We start from the raw sequence: 23127 nt of genomic DNA, 5'->3' as shown, positions 1-23127 counted from the left end.
GGTTCAGATCCCTCAGCACTGGAGTCCTCAGTGCTGGTTCAGACCCCTCAGCACTGGTTCAGACCCCTCAGTGCCGGGTGAGAGCACTTAGTACTGGTTCAGATCCCTCAGCACTGGATGTAAGCAACGGGTCAGACCCCTTAGCGACGGGTCAGAGCCCTCAGTGCTGGTTCAGACCCCTCAGTGCCAGGTAGGAACCCTCAGTGCTGGTTCAGACACCTCAGCACTGGTTCAGACCCCTCAGCACTGGTTCAGACCCCTCAGCACCAGTTCAGACCCCTCAGTGCCAGGTAGGAACCCTCAGTGCCGGTTCAGACCCCTCAGCACTGGTTCAGACCCCTCAGCACCGGTTCAGACCCCTCAGTGCCGGGTAGGAGCCCTCAGTGCTGGTTCAGACCCCTCAGCGCCGGGTGAGAGCACTCAGCGCCGGGTCAGACCCCTCAGTGCCGGTTCAGACCCCTCAGTGCTGGATCAGTGCCCTCAGTGCTGGGTCAGAGCATTCAGTGCCGGGTCAGATCTCTCAGTGTCAGGTCTTGGTGAGTCGTGGACTGAGGGTATCTTTCCTTCTCCAGAATGAAGCTCAGTAGGGGTGGTCTTTAGTCGGCCCACTCAGATATGAGGTGATGTGGTGTTAGCATAGAGAGATGCTCGGCTCCTCCTCTGCTTTGCTAAACTCCTCATAGGAGGACTCCTAGCAGAACATCATGTTAACTGCCCCCTGCCTCACTAGCTAGCCACTAGACTCCCCCTGTCACATCACTGGACAGCTTAACACGCTTGGAGGAGAGCGCTAAATGCTACGCCCGTACCCGTCTCGCTGAGTGATGGGGAAAAGGGAGTCCATTCTCTCTGGGACTCCCGGACATAAATGTGTATTCCTAACCTGCCCATGTAATTTTAGTCACTTCCTGTCCCCCCGCACTAGCTAGGACTCGCCCTATTACACAATGCTACCAGCACTGGGAGGTTGAAGGCTAGCATATGCTTCTGTAAAGTCAGATGAAGCTGCTGCTTAAGCAATACCACTGGCGCTCAACTCGCTTGGAGGCGAACACTAATTGCTGCTAACTGCTAATTCAGTTACCTCAGCTAGCATACGTCCGAGCTGGCTGGCTATCATGCTATCGTGCTATGTGATGGGGGGAGAGGGAGGACCAGGTCTACTCTCTGAGCCTCACAAACCACATATAGCTGTGGCATCACTAGGGATGGTCAAACCCATGATCTCTCAATGGCAACACTTAGACAGTTGTGCCACTCAGAAGCACTGCTCAAAGCAAAGGCAACCTACAGCAATGGCTGCGTTAGCTACCGCTCTGCTGCTGCTGTGGTCACCAATTCCACGCCTGATCACTACATTTAGGAATGTCAAGGATGCTCCCAGCATCCCAGGCCCTCCGGAAGCTTAGCTTTCTGACCCTTCCACACATCTTACTCACATGTCTTACTCCAGTCTGACTGATGTGTTTTCCCTCCCAGCTAAAATATGGAGCTACAGTAGGAGGTAAATTAATGAGGCTATGCTATGTTCCTCAGCTTGGGCTACTTAGGCCACATTTAGATTGAGAAATGCAACCGACTGCATTACAAAAAGAAAAATAGCGAAGAGTGAGTTTACTGGTTTTACAGCTCTGGCATTAGTGCAGCTTGCAGGAGCCAATTAATTCTCTAAAAATGACAAAAGAATAAAAAAAGCATCTGCGGAATTAGGCACTAAACATTCCCCAGTAAAGTGTTTCCTCCTTATTTGCAGAGTTCAGCAAATTCCAGGCCAAGAGAAGATGCAACAACAACGTACAATTCATTGGGCTGTTTCAGGATAAGCTGCATCACGAGACCGCGGTCAGGCGGCGTTCGTGTGCTCAGAATTTAACCTTTCTCAGAGGTCAGTTTGCTTCAGTTTGTGGGCCTGCAGAGAGCAGATGGTTTGGATAAGCACCGCTTCAGATTTCCTCCTCTCCTCTCCAGCTGTGTTTCTCCAGCCGCATCCTCCTGGGAGTGGGAAAGCTGAGGGCTCGCATCAGTCGGAAGGTTCCTGGTGAATTACAGGCAGAGTAACTGAGGTTGCCTGAGGCATGCGAGGGTTGAGAGGAGAGGAGCACCTATGGTGAGAAGATACAGCCCAGATCAGGACATTCTGTTAAAACCCAGGGGCGAGGAATTCCGGAGGGCTGGGGTCCTGTAGAGTCTTGGGCTTTTCCTGCTCGAGCACCTGAATCTTATCAGTTTCAGGCAGGTTTGGTCGGTGTGTTCGAGCAAGGAAATCAGGGAAACTGCCTCTGGACTCTGGCCCTCGGTTCTCCACACCTGTGTTAAACAAACACAGCAGCTCCTAGTTAGTAAACATGATGCTAATATCCAGAGGAGATTATTGGAGCTATAATTTCTATATAAATGTTGTAAACATGAACTTTTCAAGCTCGTAAAAGACCTTCGATATTTTCTACTAGAAGTCATGAAAGCTCTCAATGGTAGTCGCATGGTACCATCACACAAGTAAACACATCAGTAAGCTAAAGTACACTGCTACAATGGTTTGAGGTGAGTGTGTGGTGAGAAAAGGGTGGCTTACTTCTCCAAAGCAAAGCATTAAGGAGTTAATCTGGTGACTTTCCGATCTCAAGCCGTCTTCTTCTCAAGCTACCTGTAGGCCATGGCTATCCAGCGACCCGCCAGTCCCATGCCAATTGCTCTAACACTTGCGCTACAACTAACAGGTGACCCACAGGTCCCAAGACCACTTCTCTAACCTTTACAGCCCATCTATCCTGAGACCTTCCGGCCCAAAGCCCACCTATCCAGCCTTTAGGCCATGGCTATCCAGCAACCTTCTGGTCCCAAGCCCACTTCTCTAACCTTTAGACCATGGCTAACCAACAACACTCTTGTCCTCAGCCCACTTCTTTAACCTCTAAGCTAACTGACAACCTTCTGGTCCCAAGTTCAGTTCTCTAATCTTTAGGCCATGGCTAACCGGCAACCTTCTTGGCCCAAACCTGCTTCTCTAACCTTTAGGCCATGGCTAACCGACAACCTTCGTGGCCCAAACTTGCTTATCTAACCTTTAGGCCATGGCTAACCAACAACCTTCGTGGCCCAAACCTGCTTCTCTAACCTTTAGGCCATGACTAACCGGCAACCTTCTTGGCCCAAACCTGCTTCTCTAACCTTTAGGCCATGGCTAACCGACAACCTTCGTGGCCCAAACCTGCTTCTCTAACCTTTAGGCCATGGCTAACTGACAACCTTTTTGGCCCAAGCCCGCTCCTCTAAGATTTAGGCTTTGACTAACTGGCAACCTTCTGGGTCCCACGCCATATCCCAGTTCTTTTAAATGAACAGGTATGGACAACGAGAGTCCACTGGCTGGCTGCTCTTCAGCTGTGGAGCTGGCCGATTACACATTAGACATGAACAGACGTGCAGGAATGTGAATTATTCATAGCCTCCTCTAGGTTGGACTGAGTGGAGGTGGATTCAGCTCTCGTTGAGCAACAGGTGTAGAAGAGACCTCCCTTCCTTCACAGGCATTTCACACTCCCATTTCCTTGTTTCATGTTTTACTGTATAGAGAAGGAACCCGTGTAGAATTACCTTTCAGAGGGTCCATTTCTCACCAGCTTAACCATGAATAGTGGAAATACGACCCCAAACAACAAGGCAATGGTAAAGGGTCCATAACATAGACGACTGAGCTTTTCTCACGTCTTTTCAACAAAGGCCTCACAATCCTCAGCTCCACGGTCCATGCAGTCCATTTACAGGATGACCACTAAGATCCAGGAACCCTGGGACATGTTTCTGTGACAAACACATTTACATACATCCACCTGTTGTGTCTGCAGCAGTTCAGTCTGACCCATTCAGGTTATAGGAGTTTAGAAAGGATGTTTCAGCATGGACTGCGGTTTGAACTAGGCTCAATACAAGGCAGCCAATCAGAACACACCTCCTTTACATATGTCCATCTTAAAGACACTGTGTTTCGGTCTACGAGATTAAGAGAGGTTGGGAAATGGTCCTGTTAGAGTGAGTTATGACTGTTTCTGGCCTATAAGGTCATGCACAAGACACAAGTGGACATCTTCTTGGCCCAAACCTGCTTCTCTAACCTTAAGGCCATGGCTAACCGACAACCTTTTGGCCCAGGCTGCTTCTTTAACTTTAGGCCATGGCTAACCGACAACCTTCTTGGCCCAAACCTGCTTCTCTAACCTTTAGGCCATGGCTAACCTTCTTGGCCTTCTTGGAGCTATACTTTAATTACCTGTTAATGACTTGGTTGTAAATTTGCAGCTAAGTGGCTAAAGGTGGCTAAACCTACATTACTAATTAATACAGGGTCAATTCTTTGGTAATAGAAGTCCGTAATATGATTTTCGGCCCACCGGCGGGGGCATAGGCTGCTTAAGGGGTTAATGTACATTGCTATTTTCCCCAGTAAGGCCCAGCGTGAGTGCAGAAAAGTGTGAGTTTTGGGTCAGTCTTGCACTGAGCTCATGTTCTTTCAGGTTTAAATGATTTAGCGAGCTGTGTGTTAGCTCATGGACAGTGCACATTTAGGCTGAGAGCTCAAGAACTGGAGCAGTCCCATTCGAAACGTCACTTTCACCCATTCATTCTCTTCCACAGTTGGTCTAAAAAGCTCAGGTGCTCCACTTCCACTCCGCTGGGCCACGTACTGTATATTTACATTCCTCTGAGAAGACTGGGGCTGGTTCAGACTAGCTTTGTTGGGTTTGGATTAGGGTGTAACATGAGTCCATTTGTTTGCGGCTGGTCTCTGGTATCCTGGCGCGTGGTTTCCCTGTAGGCCGTCCTTACTGCAGTAGCTTGACTGTCCTACTGAGCTTTGAAGCAGAGAGGAAACAACTGATCACTTTGAACTTTCATACAAATCCTTTCATCTGGTGTTTCTTCTGAAATCAAGGGATTTGGAGTTAGTCGGCTAGTCGACTAGTCCTGCTGCAGTAACAGCCTCAACTCTTCTGGGAAGGCTTTACACTAGAGGTTGAATGTTTGCTGTGAGGATCTGGTTGCATTCAGCCTGGGAGGTTCTGATGCTGGATAATTAGGTCTGCCACTCCAGCTCATCCCACAAGTATATGGAGGTGGAGCTTCGTCCCTCCAGAGCACGCAGATCCGCGGCTACACAGCTCAGTGCTCGAGGGGGCTTCATACTCCTCTAGTCAAGCCAACCACTTGGGGTACCATAGCAACCACTTAGCAACACCCCAGCAACCACTAAGCAGGCCTTGGGCTTGGCTGTTAAAGGATGTACACTCTTAAATATAAAGGTGCTCTGAAGGGTTCCACCACTTTCGGTTCCATAAAGAACCATGTTTGTAACAGAACCTAGAAGTTTAAAGAACAAACCTACCAGCCTCTCACCTCTGGATGCCCCCTTCTCTCAGTCCCGTCATTTTCCAGCAGTGTCACCTTCGTTTCTGGTGTAGGGGGTCTCTCTCTCTCCCTGACCCTCGGGCTGCCTGTGAGGTCAGTTTTAAGAAGGGGGAAAAGAAGGTAGACAGGGTTCATGGGTCAGAGCTGCTGTGGTGGGATCTACAGAGTTTCCTTCGTCTCAGGTGTCAGTGTATAGTATGTAAACCTTATGTGGCGTGGCACCACAGGCCACTGGACTAATAGGATTGGACAGATGGTTTGATAAGAGTCCAAAGAGGTGTGCCCTTCCTTAACAACACTACACACACTGACGTAGCTTACTCCACTCACTCTGCATTAACTACACTATCTGCCAGGCTATCTATCTATCTATCTATCTATCTATCTATCTATCTATCTATCTATCTATCTATCTGTCTGTCTGTCTGTCTGTCTGTCTATCTATCTATCTATCTATCTATCTATCTATCTATCTATCTATCTATCTGTCTGTCTGTCTGTCTGTTTGTCTGTCTATCTATCTATCTATCTATCTATCTATCTATCTATCTATCTATCTATCTATCTGTCTGTCTGTCTGTCTGTCTGTCTATCTATCTATCTATCTATCTATCTATCTGTCTGTCTGTCTGTTTGTCTATCTATCTATCGATCTGTCTGTCTGTCTGTCTGTCTATCTCTATCTATCTATCTATCTATCTATCTATCTATGTATCTCTCTGTCTGTCTGTCTGTCTGTCTGTCTGTCTGTCTATCTGCGGTTGGTGTGGCGCAACAGATAACACCACTACCTGCTAGTGAGCTGCCTCACCACGTGGGACACTGGGGTCTGGGTGACTACGCTGTGCTACACCAATAAGAGTCCTTGGGCAAGACTCCTAACACTACATTGGCCCTCCTCTGTAATATGAGTAACCTTGTAAGTCGCTCTGGATAAGAGTGTCTGGTAAATGTAAATGTAAATGTAAATCTGTCTGTCTGTCTGTCTTTTTTAAGCTTGTCCTGTGTTGCTGGAAATGAAGCCATTTCCCTGCGACTCTGTGTAAAAAAGGGAAGGAGGATGAGGAAAAGCACTCACGGTCGGACTCTGTTGAAGAAGTGTCGGCGCAGCAGCAGGGCCAGGGTGCTGAGAACCATCATGGTGGTGCACATGGCTGCCCCCGTCCCATGGAGCCACACTCACATCCACCCGCTCAAACACACATGCCTTCGAATAGAGAGAGAGAAAGAGACTGAGACAGGTGTGCAGTACTTTCTTTCTCTCTCTCTCTCTCCCGCACACACAGAGGCACTTACACTCTGCTGGCGCGTGATTGAGATTAGCTGGGCAGATTAGTGATGATCAGAATTAGCAAGAAATGAGTCAGGCAGCAGCAGCAGGCCGGTCAACTACACAGAGCCTGTTGTTGTTGTTGTGTTCTTGTTTACTAAGTTTTTACACGCACACACACACTATCTATTTCACACTATCACTATCTATTTGTCTATCTATCTGTCTGTCTGTCTATCTATCTATCTATCTATCTATCTACTATCTATCATCTGTCTGTCTATCTATCTACTATCTATCTATCTATCTATCTATCTATCTATCTATCTGTCTTTGTGGCTTCGTGGTTTTGTAAAGCAGTGCAGGTTGCACTTGGCCTTCACACGTAATAACTATTAACATGCCCAAACAGGCCTACCACACACACACACACAGGCCTGTCTGCGAATGCTGGAGATGTTTGAGGTGTAAACAATATATAGAATCTGAAGCATTAACTCAATCTTTTTACTCCAGTAAAAGTGTAAAAGTACTGGTTTCAGAACGACTTCAAGTAGAAAAGTAATAGTAATGGAAGAAAAACCGAGGCCGAAAGGCCTAAAGCTTAGGCCGCGCCGCAGGGGTCTATAGTACACTACCCCCCCCCCCTCTCCAAAACCCATTTCTCTAAAAGTCATAATGAGGAGAATGTTCTATTAAAATGTTGATGTTAGAAATGTTGGGCTGCACTAGGCTCCTGTTTCAGCTGCAGATCTGCCCATTGAAAATGAAGCATTTCAGTAATATCAGCTCTATTAAAGGAGCGTCTCTGTGCTCTACTGAGCATTAACATGAGCTTCATGGAGGAAAATATGAGGAGTCGTTGTCTAGAAGTTCTGTAAAGCTGCAGAAAGTCAGACTTCAGAGGCGTGTGATCAATAAGCTTTATTGGAGTGTAAATGTGGGGCTTAGTCGGGACGTTTCACTGCAGCTCTCTTGAGTCTCTGCCACGGACACAGTCTTCATACTAGACTACAAGCGTCTGCTGTGAGCTCGCTGGAGAGTGACGGGACGTGTGCAGGTGTGATGGATCTCTTATAAACCAATAGGGAGTCAGAATGGAGTCTGTTTATACTTCTCATCCAATCACGATCAGACTCATACTTTCCGGATGGCCATGTAGAAATGGCCTAGCCTGGAGATTTTCTATTGGTCCGTTCATCCTGAGCGGTTGCTACAATGCAAAAGACTGTAGGCCCATATATAGCATGCCCATGTAGGTATGCCCTGAATGGGTAGCCCAGCTGGTCACTAGAAAGTGGCCCCACATACTGTCTAGGTGCCCACCAGGGTCCCAGTAGGATCAGTGATGGGACCCGGAGGGGTTAAACATGGGTTGTACACTGCATACAGGACCTAGATGGGACCCATGGTGAGCTCATTTGGTAACAAGCCCCCTCAGAGCCCATGCTTACCTGGAACCCACCTACCCCGCGTTCCACCCATGTGAGCCCAAGATTAGCATGCTGGCTGGAATGTGATCGAATTAGAAATGGAGATCAGCGCCATTCAGCAGCGTTTTAGATGATTAGAATGGGGGTCTGGGTCTAAATGTACCCCCTCCCTCTCTCTCTCTTGTTCTGTCTCTCTCTGTATAATTGGCTATAAATAGGCCCTAGAGACTAATCCCACAATCCCCTGCTCTGCTGAGTCAGTGGCGAGTAAGTTCATGGATGCTAATTCTCTGCATGCACGGACGTGTTCTAGTCTATATTACAGTACCAGTTAAAGCTCAGTACTGTAGAGTACAGCTCAGTACTGTAAAGTAGAGCTCAGTACTGTGTAATAAAGCTCAGTACTGTAGAGTACAGCTCAGTACTGTGGAGTGAAGCTCAGTACTGTAGAGTAAAGCCCAGTACTGTAGAGTAAAGCTCAGTACTGTAGAGTAAAGCTCAGTACTGTAGAGTAAAGCTCAGTACTGTGTAATAAAGCTCAGTACTGTGTAATAAAGCTCAGTACTGTGGAGTAAAGCTCAGTACTGTAGAGTAAAGCTCAGTACTGTAGAGTAAAGCTCAGTACTGTGTAATAAAGCTCAGTACTGTGGAGTAAAGCTCAGTACTGTGTAATAAAGCTCAGTACTGTGGAGTAAAGCTCAGTACTGTAGAGTAAAGCTCAGTACTGTGGAGTAAAGCTCAGTACTGTGGAGTAAAGCTCAGTACTGTGTAATAAAGCATTTCAAGCCATTGTCATGATGCTGCCAAGCTTAATAAACAGTCATTTTCCTGTACTGTCCCACATGTTCTGACTGTAAGCTGGCAGACAATGGTTCTTTGTGCTTCTCGGAAAGCGTCAAGTGTCTGATTGCAACACATATGTTGAAATTACCTAAAACCCCTAGATGGTGTCTGTGAGTGAAACTGCAACTTTCAGTATTACAATACTCAATATTTTTAAAATTGAAAGTCATTCAGTTTTGGCTATGTTGCATTTTAATGTGTGATTAAACCAATGGGGCTAATTAGCTTTCAGCTAATGCAGACAGATTTACACGGAGGGTGTAATCTGGCTCGACTGGTGTAAAAAAAAATTAAAACATCAAGAAATTAAAATGAGATCAACTGAAGCTTTAATAGGATTCAGTATAAATGACAGTGGAGGATCTGAACGGGACAAAGGAGGCCTAGTTTTCTCCACAAAGACTATTGGAGGGCAGTCGTGTGGCATGTCTAGGCAGTGGCATTCACTGGAAATCCACTCAGTGTCACATGATGAAATGCTTGTGTGAGTTACTGTAAATGAAGCAAACTTTGGGCACACTGGGAGTCAGAGAGGTAAATATGATATCTATATCTATATATAGTGATCTCAGGGGGATTTCACAGCCAAAACACTCTGGAAAATGGACACTTTCTAAAAGGCATCTTAGCTGAGGGCAGAATTTGTGTACTGTGCTGTATGATCATTAAATCTGGGGTTAATCAAATTTGTACGAGCTTAGACGTTTGCTAGAGTTGCTCGTGAACCCATTCCCATAGTCCGAAATAACCAGGTCCTTGATTTCTAGGGTCCTATATTTCAGGCCATAAATTCCTAAGGCAGTTTGATTCCAGGGTGCTATGTTCTAAAGGCCATGTGCTAACAGGGTTCTATGTTTTTAGGGCAGGATCTCTTTGTTAACAAGGCCCCATGTCTCTATGGCCCAATATTCCAAGGGTTGTATGCTAACATGGTCCTATGTTCCTAGGGCTGTAGTCTAACAGGGTCCTAAGTTTTCAATGGCATTATGTTCCCAGGGTCCTATCTGTATGCTTACAGATGGGCCCTGTGTTTTAGGGTCCTATGTTTTCAGGGTCCAATGTTTTAGGGTCATGTCTTCTCAGGGTCCAATGTTTTAGGGTCATGTCTTCTCAGGGTCCAATGTTTTAGGGTCATGTCTTCTCAGGTTCCTATGTTACTAGGGGCCTATGTTTATAGTCCAGGGTTTCCAGGGATATTTCTAGGGGCCTATGTTTTAGGGTCCTGTGTTTCCAGGGTCCTATATATATATAGGGACCTATATTTAGGGTCCTGTGTGCTCAGGGTCCTACGTTTTAGGGTCATGTGTTCTCAGGGTCCTATGTTTTAGGGTCCTGTGTTTCCAGGGTCCTATATATACAGGGACCTGTGTTTTAGGATCCTGTGTGTTCGGGGTCCTATATTTTAGGGTCATGTGTTCTCAGGGTCCTATGTTTAAGGTCTATGTGTTCTTAGAGTTCTATGTTTCCAGGGCCCTTTGTTGACAGATCCCCATGTTCCCAGGGTTTTACATCATATAGCTACTTGCTAACAGGGCCCTATGCACCCAGGGCCCTCTGTTACTGGGGCCCTTTATTCCCAGTGTTCTCTAAGCTGTACATTCCTGCTTCCTCCAAATTTCTGAGAGTAAAAAAAGGATCAGGGACACATGATGACGTCCCGTGCTAAAACTTGCCCTGATTCCACAAGTGTGAGTTAGCATAATGCTAACCCCTCCCTTCCCCACTCCCGTTCCCACTCCCTTAATAGAATGGAAATATTCATGACTGATGAGGGGATATACAGAAGGAACTACTATGCTAGTAATTTAGCATGTGATTCATGTTCTTCTGCAACATCAGTTGCAGTGAAGTGAATCTGATTGAAACAGCTCTAAATAAACACCGGGGAAGGCTTGTCTGACAGCAGCAAGCCCAGTCTACTCCCGAGACCAGCCGTTAATGTCCACATCTGACAACATGGGGAGGGCTAATTCCTGCACTGCAGAGGGACATGTCCAGGCCATACCAAGACAGGACATTTTAGAGTGAGTGAAACACATACCTGATTGATTACACTCCCACAGAGAAACAGAGAGAGAGCGAGAGAGTGAGGGAGAGGTCAGGTATGATACAAGATAACAATAGTGTAAATAAACTTTGACCGCTAAGTTGCTTGGCAACCACGGCCTACTGGTTAGAGGCTATACTGCTTGGCTGAAGAACTGCTGGGAACATTTCAGAACAGGGGGACTTTAGAATGCACTCATGCAACAGCTAAAGTGTCTATAATCATTAATAATCAATACCCTGCTGAAGAATCCAGCTCAAGACCAGCTTTTTGCTGGTAGCTGGTTTCAGGTGGTCTAAACTGGTTTTTGATGGTCAAGGTGGTTGAAAAGCTGCTCATCCAGGCCAAAAACATATATGCTGGTAAGCTAAGAGCTGGTGACCAGCTGTTGATCTCGAATTTTGTAGGTCTTGCTGATCTTGATGGTCCTGCTGGTCTACCAGATTAGTCTTGATAGTCATGTTGGTCAACCAGATTGGTCTTGCTGTTCATGCTGGTCAACCAGCGTGGTGATGGTGGTCATGCTGGTCTACCAGATTGGTGATGCTGATCATTCTGGTGGACCAGATTGGTCATGATGGTCATGCTGGTCAACCAGATTTGTGATGCTTATCATTCTGGTTGACCAGCTTGGTCATTAAGGTTGTATGTCATATTCTGGTTGACCAGATTTGTCTTGCTGTTCATGCTGGTCAACCAGCGTGGTGATGGTGGTCATGCTGGTCAACCAGATTGGTCTTACTGGTCATGTTGGTCAACCAGATTGATCCTGCTGGTCATGCTGGTCAACCAGATTGGTGATGCTGATCATTCTGGTCGATCAACTTGGTCATGCAGGTTGTGCTGGTCATGCAGGCCAGTAAAGTGTATTATCTCGAGCATCTCAGTTCACAACACAGCAGATACGACTCAGACGCCTCCTGTTTGCACTTCAGCCTTTATTTAAGATATGAAATATGAACAGAATGGCACGTATGCAGCCTACAGCCAATGTAGTTCTTGCACAAGAACTGGTCATGGACACTCTCCCTTCACAACATTCATATATGACCGTAATAACAGTGTGCTGGACCCATACACAGCTCTTCATTTAGCTTCTTTTCCAGTTAGACGCTAATTATGAAGCTCAATGGCATGATATGACCATGGCCTCACACTGTCCTCACAGTCCACTATATAAAACCACAAATGGCTTACAGTACAATCGAAATCAAGAAATGTGGATCATAATAATAACCGTATCATCAGCTGATCATCAATATTTTATACACTGGTGAGCATTCAGGAGCTTGACACCTTGGCATGGTCATAATACCCCTCTAAAAGCCCCCTTACATAAAGCTATTCTATGCTATCATATTTAAAATACACTGTCTGATGCCTTATACACTATTGTGCTATAGTTTTGAGAAGAGTTTGGCCTAAAACCAACTCATGGTGGAGGGATACATGCTGGGTGCCATAAGAAAAGTAGTCCCCCAAAAATACAACGGAGTTTAGATTTACCACTATTTTACCATCATCGGCCTTACATATTAAACTCAGAAGACACGTGGAGGTTCACTGGTGGGGTTAGATAGTAAACAAAGTGGCTACGTTTGTGCGGTCGTCATGGCGACTGACGCCTGGTTTCATTCACCACCACTGTGAAGACATCAGAGTGGGTACGTTTTTCTATAACGAAGCACAATTTCACACCAAATTCACACCTAACCTCCAAACCAGACTCTGAATGATTCAGTTCATCTCAGCAAATTCTGTACATTCAGTGCAAGTCACCCTTTAATTTCATACTGGTGTAAAAATAATGCTGTATTTGATCTTTTTTGTGGGGTTTTATTTTATGATCTGCAGAATTTGATGTATGATAATGCTTCAGTACAGCTTGTATGGGTGGGTTGTCATTGTCAATGGCAGTAAAAAAGCCCTTATTATATATGATTGTCTCATTTATGTAAAACAGTGGCAATAATAATAGTTCAAAAGTTTGGAATTAATGGTTTCACTACTATAAAACCAAGTTGGTTGCAGAAAAAATGGGTTTGCATTGATTTCACTGCTTTGATATCATTAATATAAAGTCATAATAATAATATTTCAATGTTACAGATATGTCCAGAATTATGAACAGAACTGTTGATTAATCCAAATGACGAAATGAGCTAGAAAGCCCAAGGCCATCAATAATACATGAAATTAAGATAAAATTGACTAATATTGCAAACTGTGAAGTGGAAAACCTGACAAAAAGTGATACTTACTAATAGCTGTGTAATTACACATTAACTAGCATGTAATAACAATGTAACTACTGCTGCATTCGCTGTTACTAATGCATTGCAGTATCATTACACAGGTGAATCAACTGCAGTGGTACGTTTGTAATGAAACAAATCCACCTCAGTAGCTGTAAGTAAGTAAAACACTGCAGTTTATAGAACTACAGTATCAATCGCCTCATCTTATTACACATTTATAACCATATGAAGGGGAACATGCTACATTTTTTTGTGTTTGATGTCACACACATCAAAACTGAAGTACACGCGTGTATTTACATATGCCGTACCACTGTAATCCATCTGTTACTGTGAATAGATCGGCATTAGTTACATAGTTACTACATGTATTATAATTAATGTAACTACACTGTTATTACAGATGTTTAATATGAAGCGGGATCAGATAATTACACAAAAATGAATACGTACATTACAGTACTGTTGCTCCCAGAAATGTCTAAAAATACTTTAAGGTCTGTCATATTGTTGAAATCCATATTGAATAATTCATTGTTGATCAAAATATGGCATATATGTAATAACATGAATAATATGACATCATTCTGAATTCTCTCACTTTGGTGAATGTTAAGGACCGTTAAGTGTATCTCCTCAGGTACAGTAGAGTCGTTTAGAGCTGGCCCCAGGCCTTGCAATGTGAAATGTGTTCCCTGCAGCTTTGCAGATGCTAGCAGATGCTTCCCAAGAAAAGAAAAGCCCAAAAAATCAAGCAGTTGAAGAAGGTTGTATGTTCTCTTTATGTCTCTCTCTCTCTCTCTCTCTCTCTCTTTCTCTCTCACCCCTCATTCTGCAGCACTGTTGACGGGAGCCCAGCCGATCTCTGCATACACCTGCAAAACATGCCAGTAGACCACTCCCATCAGTTTAGACCATGCCCCCTGGGCCTCAGCACCAAAGGTTTCTGGAAAGGCCTCCACCAGCACCTCCAGAATGACCCCAGCCAGGAGCTACGAGAAAGACAAGACAGACGGACAGACAGGAAGTTATGCTACCAGTGTGGCGATCGACATGTAGCATGGCCCTTAGCGTCGGCCGATGCTACAGTTGCACAGATTTATGAGCGTCAGTGTAACTCCTCCCCAAAGAGCACTGATATATCTCGACGATATTGTAGTGTACCTCACCTGGAAATCGTTTGGGCCTTCAGGAACTCAAATATGCAAGTCTGTCCTTCTTATTTCATTTTTATTTCAAATGTATTTCATTAATTTATTCTTTTATTTAACATTATCAAACGCAAGATGTAGCTAAACATGACTGTTTGCTTTGTCTGTCAGTTCCTAAGTGAGTTGGTTGGTAATCTGATGTTTAAGACCATCAGTCCATCTCCTGAATTCTCCACCAATGGGAGAGCTTGAGAGGTATCATATAGAATTTATTTGTTCATAATATATTAACAAAACATTATCCAGGCAGGCTTTTTCTGTGGTATCTCTCAAGCTCCTCCATTGGATAGGCCTCCAGGAGCTGGACTGAAGGTCTTACATGTCAGATTAACAGCCAACATAATCAGCAACTGATCTCCAGTGGGTTGGACCATATGGACCAATGGTGGGCATTGATGCTTAATTCCTTACAGAAAAAAATGTTAATAATATTACATATGTGTAATGAGGACTAACAGGACCCCCCCCCTTATTTCCTCCTTAATTCTCCAAATTCTCTAGATTAACTCCTCCACTCACTTTGAAGTATGTCGGCTCCACGTTGTGCCTGACCGCATGTGACTTGGCCACTACTTTGAGCACTGCTGCTGTTTTCTCTCCATCGTGGACATTCTCCACCAGTGTGTTAAGGGCACTCATCACCCTAAGGGAATGCTTCCTGAGCTGGACACTCGACTGCATCTCTTCAGGGTCCTCCATGTCCCGGAACTGGCTGAAGAACTGCTTCGATGAGGGGAAGCTTGTAAAGAGCCTGAACGAACACACAAATGATAACTGTCAGCACTGAGTCCAAATATGAGCTAGATTGAGTCCAAATGTCAAAATGGGGCCTAGACTGAGTGAAGACCAAGTCCTAATGAGAGCTAGACTGAATCAAGACCAATGGAGCCCACATTAAGGGGCCTGACTGAGTGAAGACCAAGTCCAAATATTAGATAGAGTCTAAATGTCCAAATATGAGCTAGACTGAGTCCAAATGTCAAAATGGGACCTAGACTGAGTGAAGACCAAGTCCTAATGAGAGCTAGACTGAGTGAAGACCAAGTCCAAATATTAGATAGACAGAGTCTAAATGTCCAAATGAGAGCTAGACTGAGTCAAAACCAAGTCCAAATGAGAGCCTGACTGAGTGAAGATCAAGTCCAAATGAGAGCCTGACTGAGTGAAAATCAAGTCCAAAAATTAGCTAGACTGAGTCTAAATGTCCAAATGAGATCTAGACTGATTGAAGGCCAAGTCCAAATGAGAGCCTGACTGAGTGAAGGCCAAGTCCCTCAGTACCTCAACCAGACTTGAGTACTGCAGCACTAGTGTCCGTCTGTGCTGGAGACCTAGTCCAAGCAAGAGTGAGACTGAGTCAAGATAAGACAAAGAGACAAATTACAGCTAGATTGAGCAGAGACCCAGGCCAAATGAGAGAGAGGCCAAAATAAAGGAAGTCCACTTTGAGACTCAAGACGAGAAGTCCCAGACTATCAGAACCTGACTTGGGTTCTAGTGTACTCGTGTGGGTGGGTGTTTTGGCTGTGCTGCTTATCATCCATATTCACTGCTGGAAGCTCAGTATGTTGACCTTTGTAATATTTACTCAAATGTAAAAGGCCCCTCAGTGCAGCCCTCCCAGTCTGGCTTCGTCCCAAATTCATTCAGGAACTTTTCTGACCACTCAAAAACAAACTCCTACATTGGGCAATCGCAGGGTCAGGCCAGAGGGCTGGAACGCAGATCTTTCATCACGGATTTCTCCGGAGATCAAAGCACGCGGCGAGCACACGTACCATAATTGGACACACGCAGAATTGAATTGCCTGCGGCCTCCGGCGGTGCGCGATGAATGGCGCTACAATGGCTCAAAGGGGGGGTTTCAGTGGCCTACATTATAAATCAAACAAGGGGTCAAACCCCTTCTGTTTGGAGCCTCAGGGGTGGAAGTAGAGCCGTTGTTCCTGTCTCTCTCTCTTATCTCTCATTCATCCTCTCTTTCATCCTCTATCCTCATTTGGCCTTCCGATGATGGTCAGGAGAATCCACCGACATCAAGAGTGACCGTTAGTTCCACCTCGCTCTCAGTCAAGATCTTTCACACCATGAAAACTCTTGGAGAGAACTACTCATATGCTGGTAAGAATTTGCTGGTGCACTGTTCTACTGTGCAGCATTGCTTGATCTCACGGCATCCCTCTTGTAGATGGTTCTTTAAAGAACCTTAAAAAAAAAAGCTATAGAGCATTTTAAAAATGGTTCTGCGAGGTCACAGGTATTACGAGGCAAAGAACCCTTTTCCAGGACCATATGCAATCCTTTTTTGTGGCTGAGATGTATGAGGTATGAGGAAGCTCTGCATAATGCAAAGGTTCTAGGACGTTCTAGCCCTGAATTGATGTAGAACCTCCTGTAAGGTTCTTTACTCTCTGATGTCTCTGAAGGCATTGACAATCTGAAAGCATGGACGATTCTAATACAAGAAAAAGCTTTTATAGATGGTTCTACATACAATATAGGGACAAAAGTATTGGGACGCCTGCTCATTCACTGTTTCTTCTGAGAGTGAGTCCAGCCTGCTTTTGTTGGAGTTACTGGATTTTGAGTTTTTTAAGGATTTCATTGCATTCCGTGCTTCCAACACATCCCAAAGGTACCCAAAATCATAGTTCTAACACTATAAAGAACACACATGTGCTACAAACAGCTAGATCTAGTTCCCTGTCCAAACAATTAGCCTATTGTATCTATCACTGCAACACCACACGGGTCTGGATCAGCTCCATATGAGGCCACATCTCTTCCAGCTGTTTCTTCCAACTTGTACAATACACAAATTACCAGAAAGTGGAAGGCATATGTGTGTGTGTGTGTGTTCTCCAGCCCTAGTGCACTGAGCGATAAAGGCTAGATTTATGTCCACTGACGTGACCAGAATCCCTCCTCACAGTGTTCCAGAGAGTTGTTGAGAAAGTCTCTGTGAATCTCTGGAATGAATAGTTATTTCCATGGAATTCGTTTGATCATTTTTCCTTTTCCCTGAGTTTGGTACCCATCGTAGCTCCACCTAGCACCAGCAATGCTCCGGACACTGGTAGGCGAGGCCAGAGGCCTGACACATGCCTCCTCTAATACATGTGAAGCCAGCCACTGGCTCTTTTCAAACTACCAGTCAGCCGACATGCTCGGAGTAAAGTGTCGGGTCCCCAGCTCCCATCACATGTAATGCTCCAGACACTGGGAACCGGAACTGCCGCCGATGCTACATCACCAGACAACCAATCAGAGGGTCTGAGTGGGTGGAGACACCAGTGGAAATGGAAATGAAAGGTCCACCACCAATCAGAAGGTCAGAAATAGCTAACTGGATAGCAGCCCTGTGGTTAGAGAGGCTGGCTAACACAAAGTCAGTCTCTAACTGTACACGGGCGCGGCGGATCTACAGGAGGAGGGTGCATTCTAATTAAAGGAGCTTTATGCAATATTCTAATTTAATTTAGCAGAGGTGAAGAGGTGTAATTAAAACTCTCGCCCAGGAGACATTATCTTTAGAAAGTAGAAGCTTTATAGTCCTCAATATTTTAAAAGGACGAAAATGACCACGAAGGGTTTCCTACACTATATGGACAAAAGTATTGGGACATCTGCTCATTTGTTCATTGTTTTGTCTGAAATCAAGGGTATTAAAAAGAGGTGATCCTGCTTTTGTTGGAGTAACTGACTCTTTGTCTACTAGCTTTGGTTGGAGCAACATTGCTGTGAGGATTTGATTAGATTCAGACATCATTCCAGAGAATATACTTCCACTGCTCCACAGCTCAATGCTGCGGGCTTTATACCTCTCTAGCCCACACCTGGCATTAGGCAGCATGATGTTAGTAGGTTTGTGTCGCTTATCTGCTCCAGAGAGTCCTAAGTTGTATATCTTTGGGGGGTTCAGTAGAAGGGGTGTCCACAAACTTTCGGATATACATAGAGTATCTCCAAAACACTAAAGTTAATGAGAGCTAGGGGTAGATTTTCATATATGAGCCAGGAAACACTAATCAGCACCAAACTCGTATTGTTGATTCGACTCGCAAGCCTCAAGTTTGAGGTTCGAGCTGGTTTTGATGGTCACAGAATGACACTTCAGCCAGTCCCAGTAAGAATTTCCCAAGATTACTTCTAAAACGAGGCTAAAAAGGACCTCAAATTCACCATTGATATTACAATTCTGTCCAAGACTAGGATCTCTCAGGCCTGTCCTCCCCCAGTGCTTGCCCCTTCCACCTTGTTCCAACAGTGCATTCACGATTTACTGCCACAACGATTCCCTGACGTCTACACTGCTTCACGAGTTCAGGAGCTGTATCTGAGAAGATTAGATAGAGAAGGAGAACATTTCCAAAACTGAGACGCCTAACAACTCCCTGCAAAACCTGGCAGACGTAGCAGACCACCAACGCTGCCCTCATCAGATAAACGGCACTCCCCGCTTTCATATTTGAGAGCGAGAGGAGAAAATCAAGCTCCGTTCTCAGATCTTCAGTTCTGAGAACATCACCAGGTGCTTGTGTCCATCCTTCTTCTGAGGAAAGACAACTCAATGCTGTGGGTTTGAAAAGATGTGGAGCTGAAGCTCCTGCTGCCCTCAGAACTGTCCAGACCTCAACATCATTGAAAGGATGTGTCAAAATCAGCATTAGAATCTAAATCTGAATTGGAATCTCAATTAGAACTGATCTTCAAAGAGGAAAGTGCCGGGGACCCAGCTTATCAGCTAGCAGACACCCGTGCTGACCAGCATCACACTGAAGTGATGTGGGGATAGAGAAAAAGAGAGAGAGACATCTATCTATCCACCCAGTGAGAGCAAGGCCAGTTGTGCTCCCCCAAGCTCCGGCTGCTGATGGCAGGCAGCGTGACTTGGGATCTGAACCAGCGATCAACGGGTCATAGTGGCAGCTCATTAGTCCTCATCACTGATTCTGACTACAGGGCTACTGGACCATCCTCTGTCCAGTCGTGGGTCTGACAGTGTAGTGTTCATGGTATGTATTCTAACCAAGTCTGAGAGGGTCTGAGTGGGTGGAGACACCAGTGGAAATGGAAATGAAAGGTCCACCACCAATCAGAAGATCAGAAATAGCGAGGCAGATATACAGTAGGGAGGGTGCATTCTAATTAAAGGAGCTTTATGCAATATTCTAACAGAATTAGAAGAAAAATAGAAATCCCAATCAGAATTACGATCTAATTTAGTACAAAAATCCAAGTCAGAAGTCGAATCGCAGGCAGAATCTGAACACAAATAATCCAGTAATCCAATCATAATCCAAACTGGGATTCAAATGTGGATCAGAATGTAAACAAAGCGGAATTTAAACCAAAATCCACTCAGGAAATGTATCCCTATCTGGAATTCCAATCAGAATAAGGATCTAGATCAAATGCCCATTCTCTGTACACTTTAGTGAGAGAGAGAGTGAGAGAGAGAGAGAGAGAGAGAGAGAGAGAGAGTACCTCATTAGAACTGCGACTCCTGCAGCTTCTTTGTTCTGGTACACCTTTGTCCAGGTGTTCTGGATGGTGGCTCTTTCTCCATCTGTTAGGGTCTCTGGTCTCTCCATCTGTTCCTGCACTCCTCCGTTTCCCTCCATCTCACAGCCTGGCTGGTACAGGCTCACTTACACACACACATATACACACACACACTTACACACACACTTACACACACACACACTTACACACACACATATACACACACACACTTACACACACACTTACACACACACTCAGCTGAACTCCACGGAACCTCTCAAAGCTTTACAGCAGACGCTCTTACTCTGCAACTCTCCCCACGTTATTTACTCTCTCTCTCCCTCTGTCTCTCTCTCTTTCTCTCTCTCTCTCTTTCTCTCTCTTTCTCTCTCTCTCTCTGTCTCTCTCTCTTTCTCTCTCTCTCTCTTTCTCTCTCTTTCTCTCTCTCTCTCTGTCTCTCTCTTTTTGCTGAGTGACTGAATCCCTCAAACCCAGCATGTGCTGAATGAATAATGCCCTCCCCCTTTCTGTCTTTTATTCTCTCTCTCTCTCTCTCTCTCTCTCTCTCTCCACAGCTATCCTATCCCATTTCACTCACACACCACTTTTCCAGCCCCCCCACCCCCCTTACCTTAAACTCTGCCCCTTTTTATCAGCCAGCTGCAAATTTCAGTCCTACCCAGCGTACGTTGTGTAACACCCTTGTGCTGTAATACCCCACCACACAGGCCTATACTGTGAACATGTAAAGAATGTGTGTGTGTGTGTGTGTGTGTATGTGTGTGAGAAATGCCCAAGACAAAGGGGAACGCTATCACCCACCCTCAGGACGGCGCTCTATTAGAGCCGAAGGTAAACAGCTAGAGGAAGTTACACACAACACAACAGCCGGAGGGCCCCAGCAGCAGCGTTAAGACAAACACCCACACTCAGCTAAAGGGGGTTCTGTACACAGAGGGTTAAAAAACACCAACACCGAGTCAACACACACTTCTGTAACCATTCCAGTGAGCAATAAAAAAAAAAACAGGATTAGAGCAAGATTAGACCAATTACATCAAATAGCATCGTTAGGATCGGTCATTCTGTCTGGATCCGCACTAAGATCCCACAGGACTGGAATTAGAATCCAAATCAGAAATACAATCTAAATCAGAATTAGAATCCAAACCAGAATTAGAATCCAAATCAGAAATACAATCTAAATCAGAAATAGAATCCAAATCAGAAATACAATCTAAATCAGAATTAGAATCCAAATCAGAATTAGAATCCAAATCAGAAATACAATCTAAATCAGAAATACAATCTAAATCAGAATTAGAATCCAAATCAGAAATACAATCTAAATCAGAAATACAATCTAAATCAGAATTAGAATCCAAATCAGAATTAGAATCCAAATCAGAAATACAATCTAAATCAGAAATACAATCTAAATCAGAATTAGAATCCAAATCAGAATTAATAATCAAACAGAACTGAAACAAAAAGCAAAGATTTAATGCAAATATAATCTACATACAAATTGTGATACTCATTCAAATTGAAATTAGAATCTAAATTAGAATTAAAATCCAAATCAGAGTTAAAATGAGAATCCACTTTGTTTTAAATGTGTTTACATTACAAACCTGATTTGATTCCATGTGTTTACTTTTCCTCTTTTCACTTTATGGGAAACATGAGTGCAGTCGAAAAACCCTGAGGGTTTCTAATAATCTGAGGTGAGGCTTGTCCACAGGTTTGTGGTCAGATGAATGGTTTCCGTTAAGCAGTAGGCTTTTCCCCACAGGAACGAATGGGAAACCACAACCACATAGAATACCACAGCAACCATTTGTCAACACCTGAGAGACCATAGCAACTGCCCAGCAACCACCGAGCAACCCTTAAGCACTACCATTGCAACCACCTCAAACACCATAACAATGACTTTGCATCTCTAACCACCTAGCAACCCCCTGGGAAACCATAGCAACCACCTAGCAAGCACTGTGCCACACCATAGCAACTGCTTAGCAACGACATAGCAACCCCCTGGGAAACCATAGCAATCACCTAGCAAGCACTGTGCCACACCATAGCAACCGCTTAGCAACAACATAGCGACCCCTGGGAACCCATGCAACCACCTAGCAAGCACTGTGCCACACCATAGCAACTGCTTAGCAACACCAAAGCGACCCCCTGGGCAACCAAAGCACCCGCCTAGCACTACTGTATAAACCACTAAGAAACCACTCAACAGCACCTTGATGACCCACCTGGGATTCTATGGCAACCACTTAGCAACACCATAGCAACAACCAGGCAACACTGTATAAATCACTAATCAGCCACCTAACAACACCATAGCAACCCACCTGGAATACCATAGCAACCAGTGGGAAACACTTTTGCTGTGTAACCATTCTGCGTTGTGATGTGTTATCTGATCAGAAACCGGCGGGGTACAGTAGGTCAGTAAGATCAAAAGGCCTGTACAAAACGTTTGCTCACATATTAACTAACACACACACACACACACACACACACACACACTCACACGCTAAATGTGACCATACACCTCCACTACAGGCCTTTCATTAGAGCTGGAACATCAGCTTTGGTTTACCCGAGCTCAGACAGGTCCATTAGAGCACATAACTCTACAGTGGGACACAGCAGCACAGCGGACCCCTGGGCTTATTACACACACTGCCTAATGCCGGCTGTGTTCTCCAGTCCGCTGACACGTGAAAGCCGCCTGTCTCCATTCCTGACAGACCTGATGGCTGTTTCTTTCTTCCCCTTCACGTTAGCTGAGAGCTGCCTGTCTCCTTTAGGCCCTCGAGCTATTGCAGAGCCCCGGCTGCTGATGAAGCACACCCTGTACACTTGTAGTAGTGCCATAATTAGGCCTCGAGGTCTCAGTCATGTTTTGGAGAACTGTTTTGGAGGTTTCGGTGTTTCGCGTGCCAGAGAATGTAGGTTAAACACCTTTCGAAACATGAAAGACTCGTTAACCTTAAAACTGACACCACGGCACCGCGCCCATTAAAACCCCGTCAAGCCCGGCTCAGGGACAGCTGTAGCGGCTTCTCCCAAAAATGAACAAGCACACGATGGGTGTGTACTGGAAGTCTTTAAGCAGCTGTGGACCTGCGGACTTACA

At 45.0% G+C, this 23127-nt stretch overlaps 1 protein-coding gene and 1 long non-coding RNA gene across 3 annotated transcripts; both read right to left on the bottom strand.

The window, feature by feature from the left end:
- Positions 1 to 242: 242 nt before the first annotated feature.
- LOC140551152 (uncharacterized) lies at positions 243 to 6565 on the bottom strand. 2 transcript variants are annotated; one of them, XR_011979235.1, is made up of 3 exons: positions 6482 to 6565; positions 5381 to 5489; positions 243 to 2307 (listed from the first exon to the last, which is right to left on the bottom strand). It is a non-coding gene; the product is annotated as an uncharacterized lncRNA (long non-coding RNA). The 2 variants fall into 2 exon arrangements; XR_011979236.1 differs by having other exon boundaries at positions 5392 to 5489.
- Positions 6566 to 11914: 5349 nt separating this feature from the next.
- Positions 11915 to 20490, bottom strand: cygb1 (cytoglobin 1). Its single transcript, XM_072674527.1, has 3 exons — positions 19953 to 20490; positions 14985 to 15216; positions 11915 to 14246 (listed from the first exon to the last, which is right to left on the bottom strand). The coding sequence occupies exons 1-3, from the start codon at positions 20087 to 20089 to the stop codon at positions 14082 to 14084; spliced, it is 534 nt and encodes a 177-aa protein (XP_072530628.1). The 5' UTR covers positions 20090 to 20490; the 3' UTR covers positions 11915 to 14081.
- Positions 20491 to 23127: the final 2637 nt, after the last annotated feature.

Source organism: Salminus brasiliensis, chromosome 3 (genome assembly GCF_030463535.1).
Source record: "Salminus brasiliensis chromosome 3, fSalBra1.hap2, whole genome shotgun sequence".
Taxonomy (NCBI): Eukaryota; Metazoa; Chordata; class Actinopteri; order Characiformes; family Bryconidae; genus Salminus; species Salminus brasiliensis.
This window is presented reverse-complemented; position numbering and strand designations above follow the sequence as displayed.

Excerpts from the sequence above, each read along its gene's own strand:
- cygb1 (XM_072674527.1), bottom strand. The coding sequence starts at position 20,089 with ATGGAGGGAAACGGAGGAGTGCAGGAACAGATGGAGAGACCAGAGACC. Across the intron at positions 15,217-19,952 it reads GGAGTCGCAGTTCTAATGAG|GCTCTTTACAAGCTTCCCCT; the intron begins GTACTCTCTCTC and ends GTGTTCGTTCAG. Across the intron at positions 14,247-14,984 it reads TGGAGCCGACATACTTCAAA|CTCCTGGCTGGGGTCATTCT; the intron begins GTGAGTGGAGGA and ends TCTTTCTCGTAG.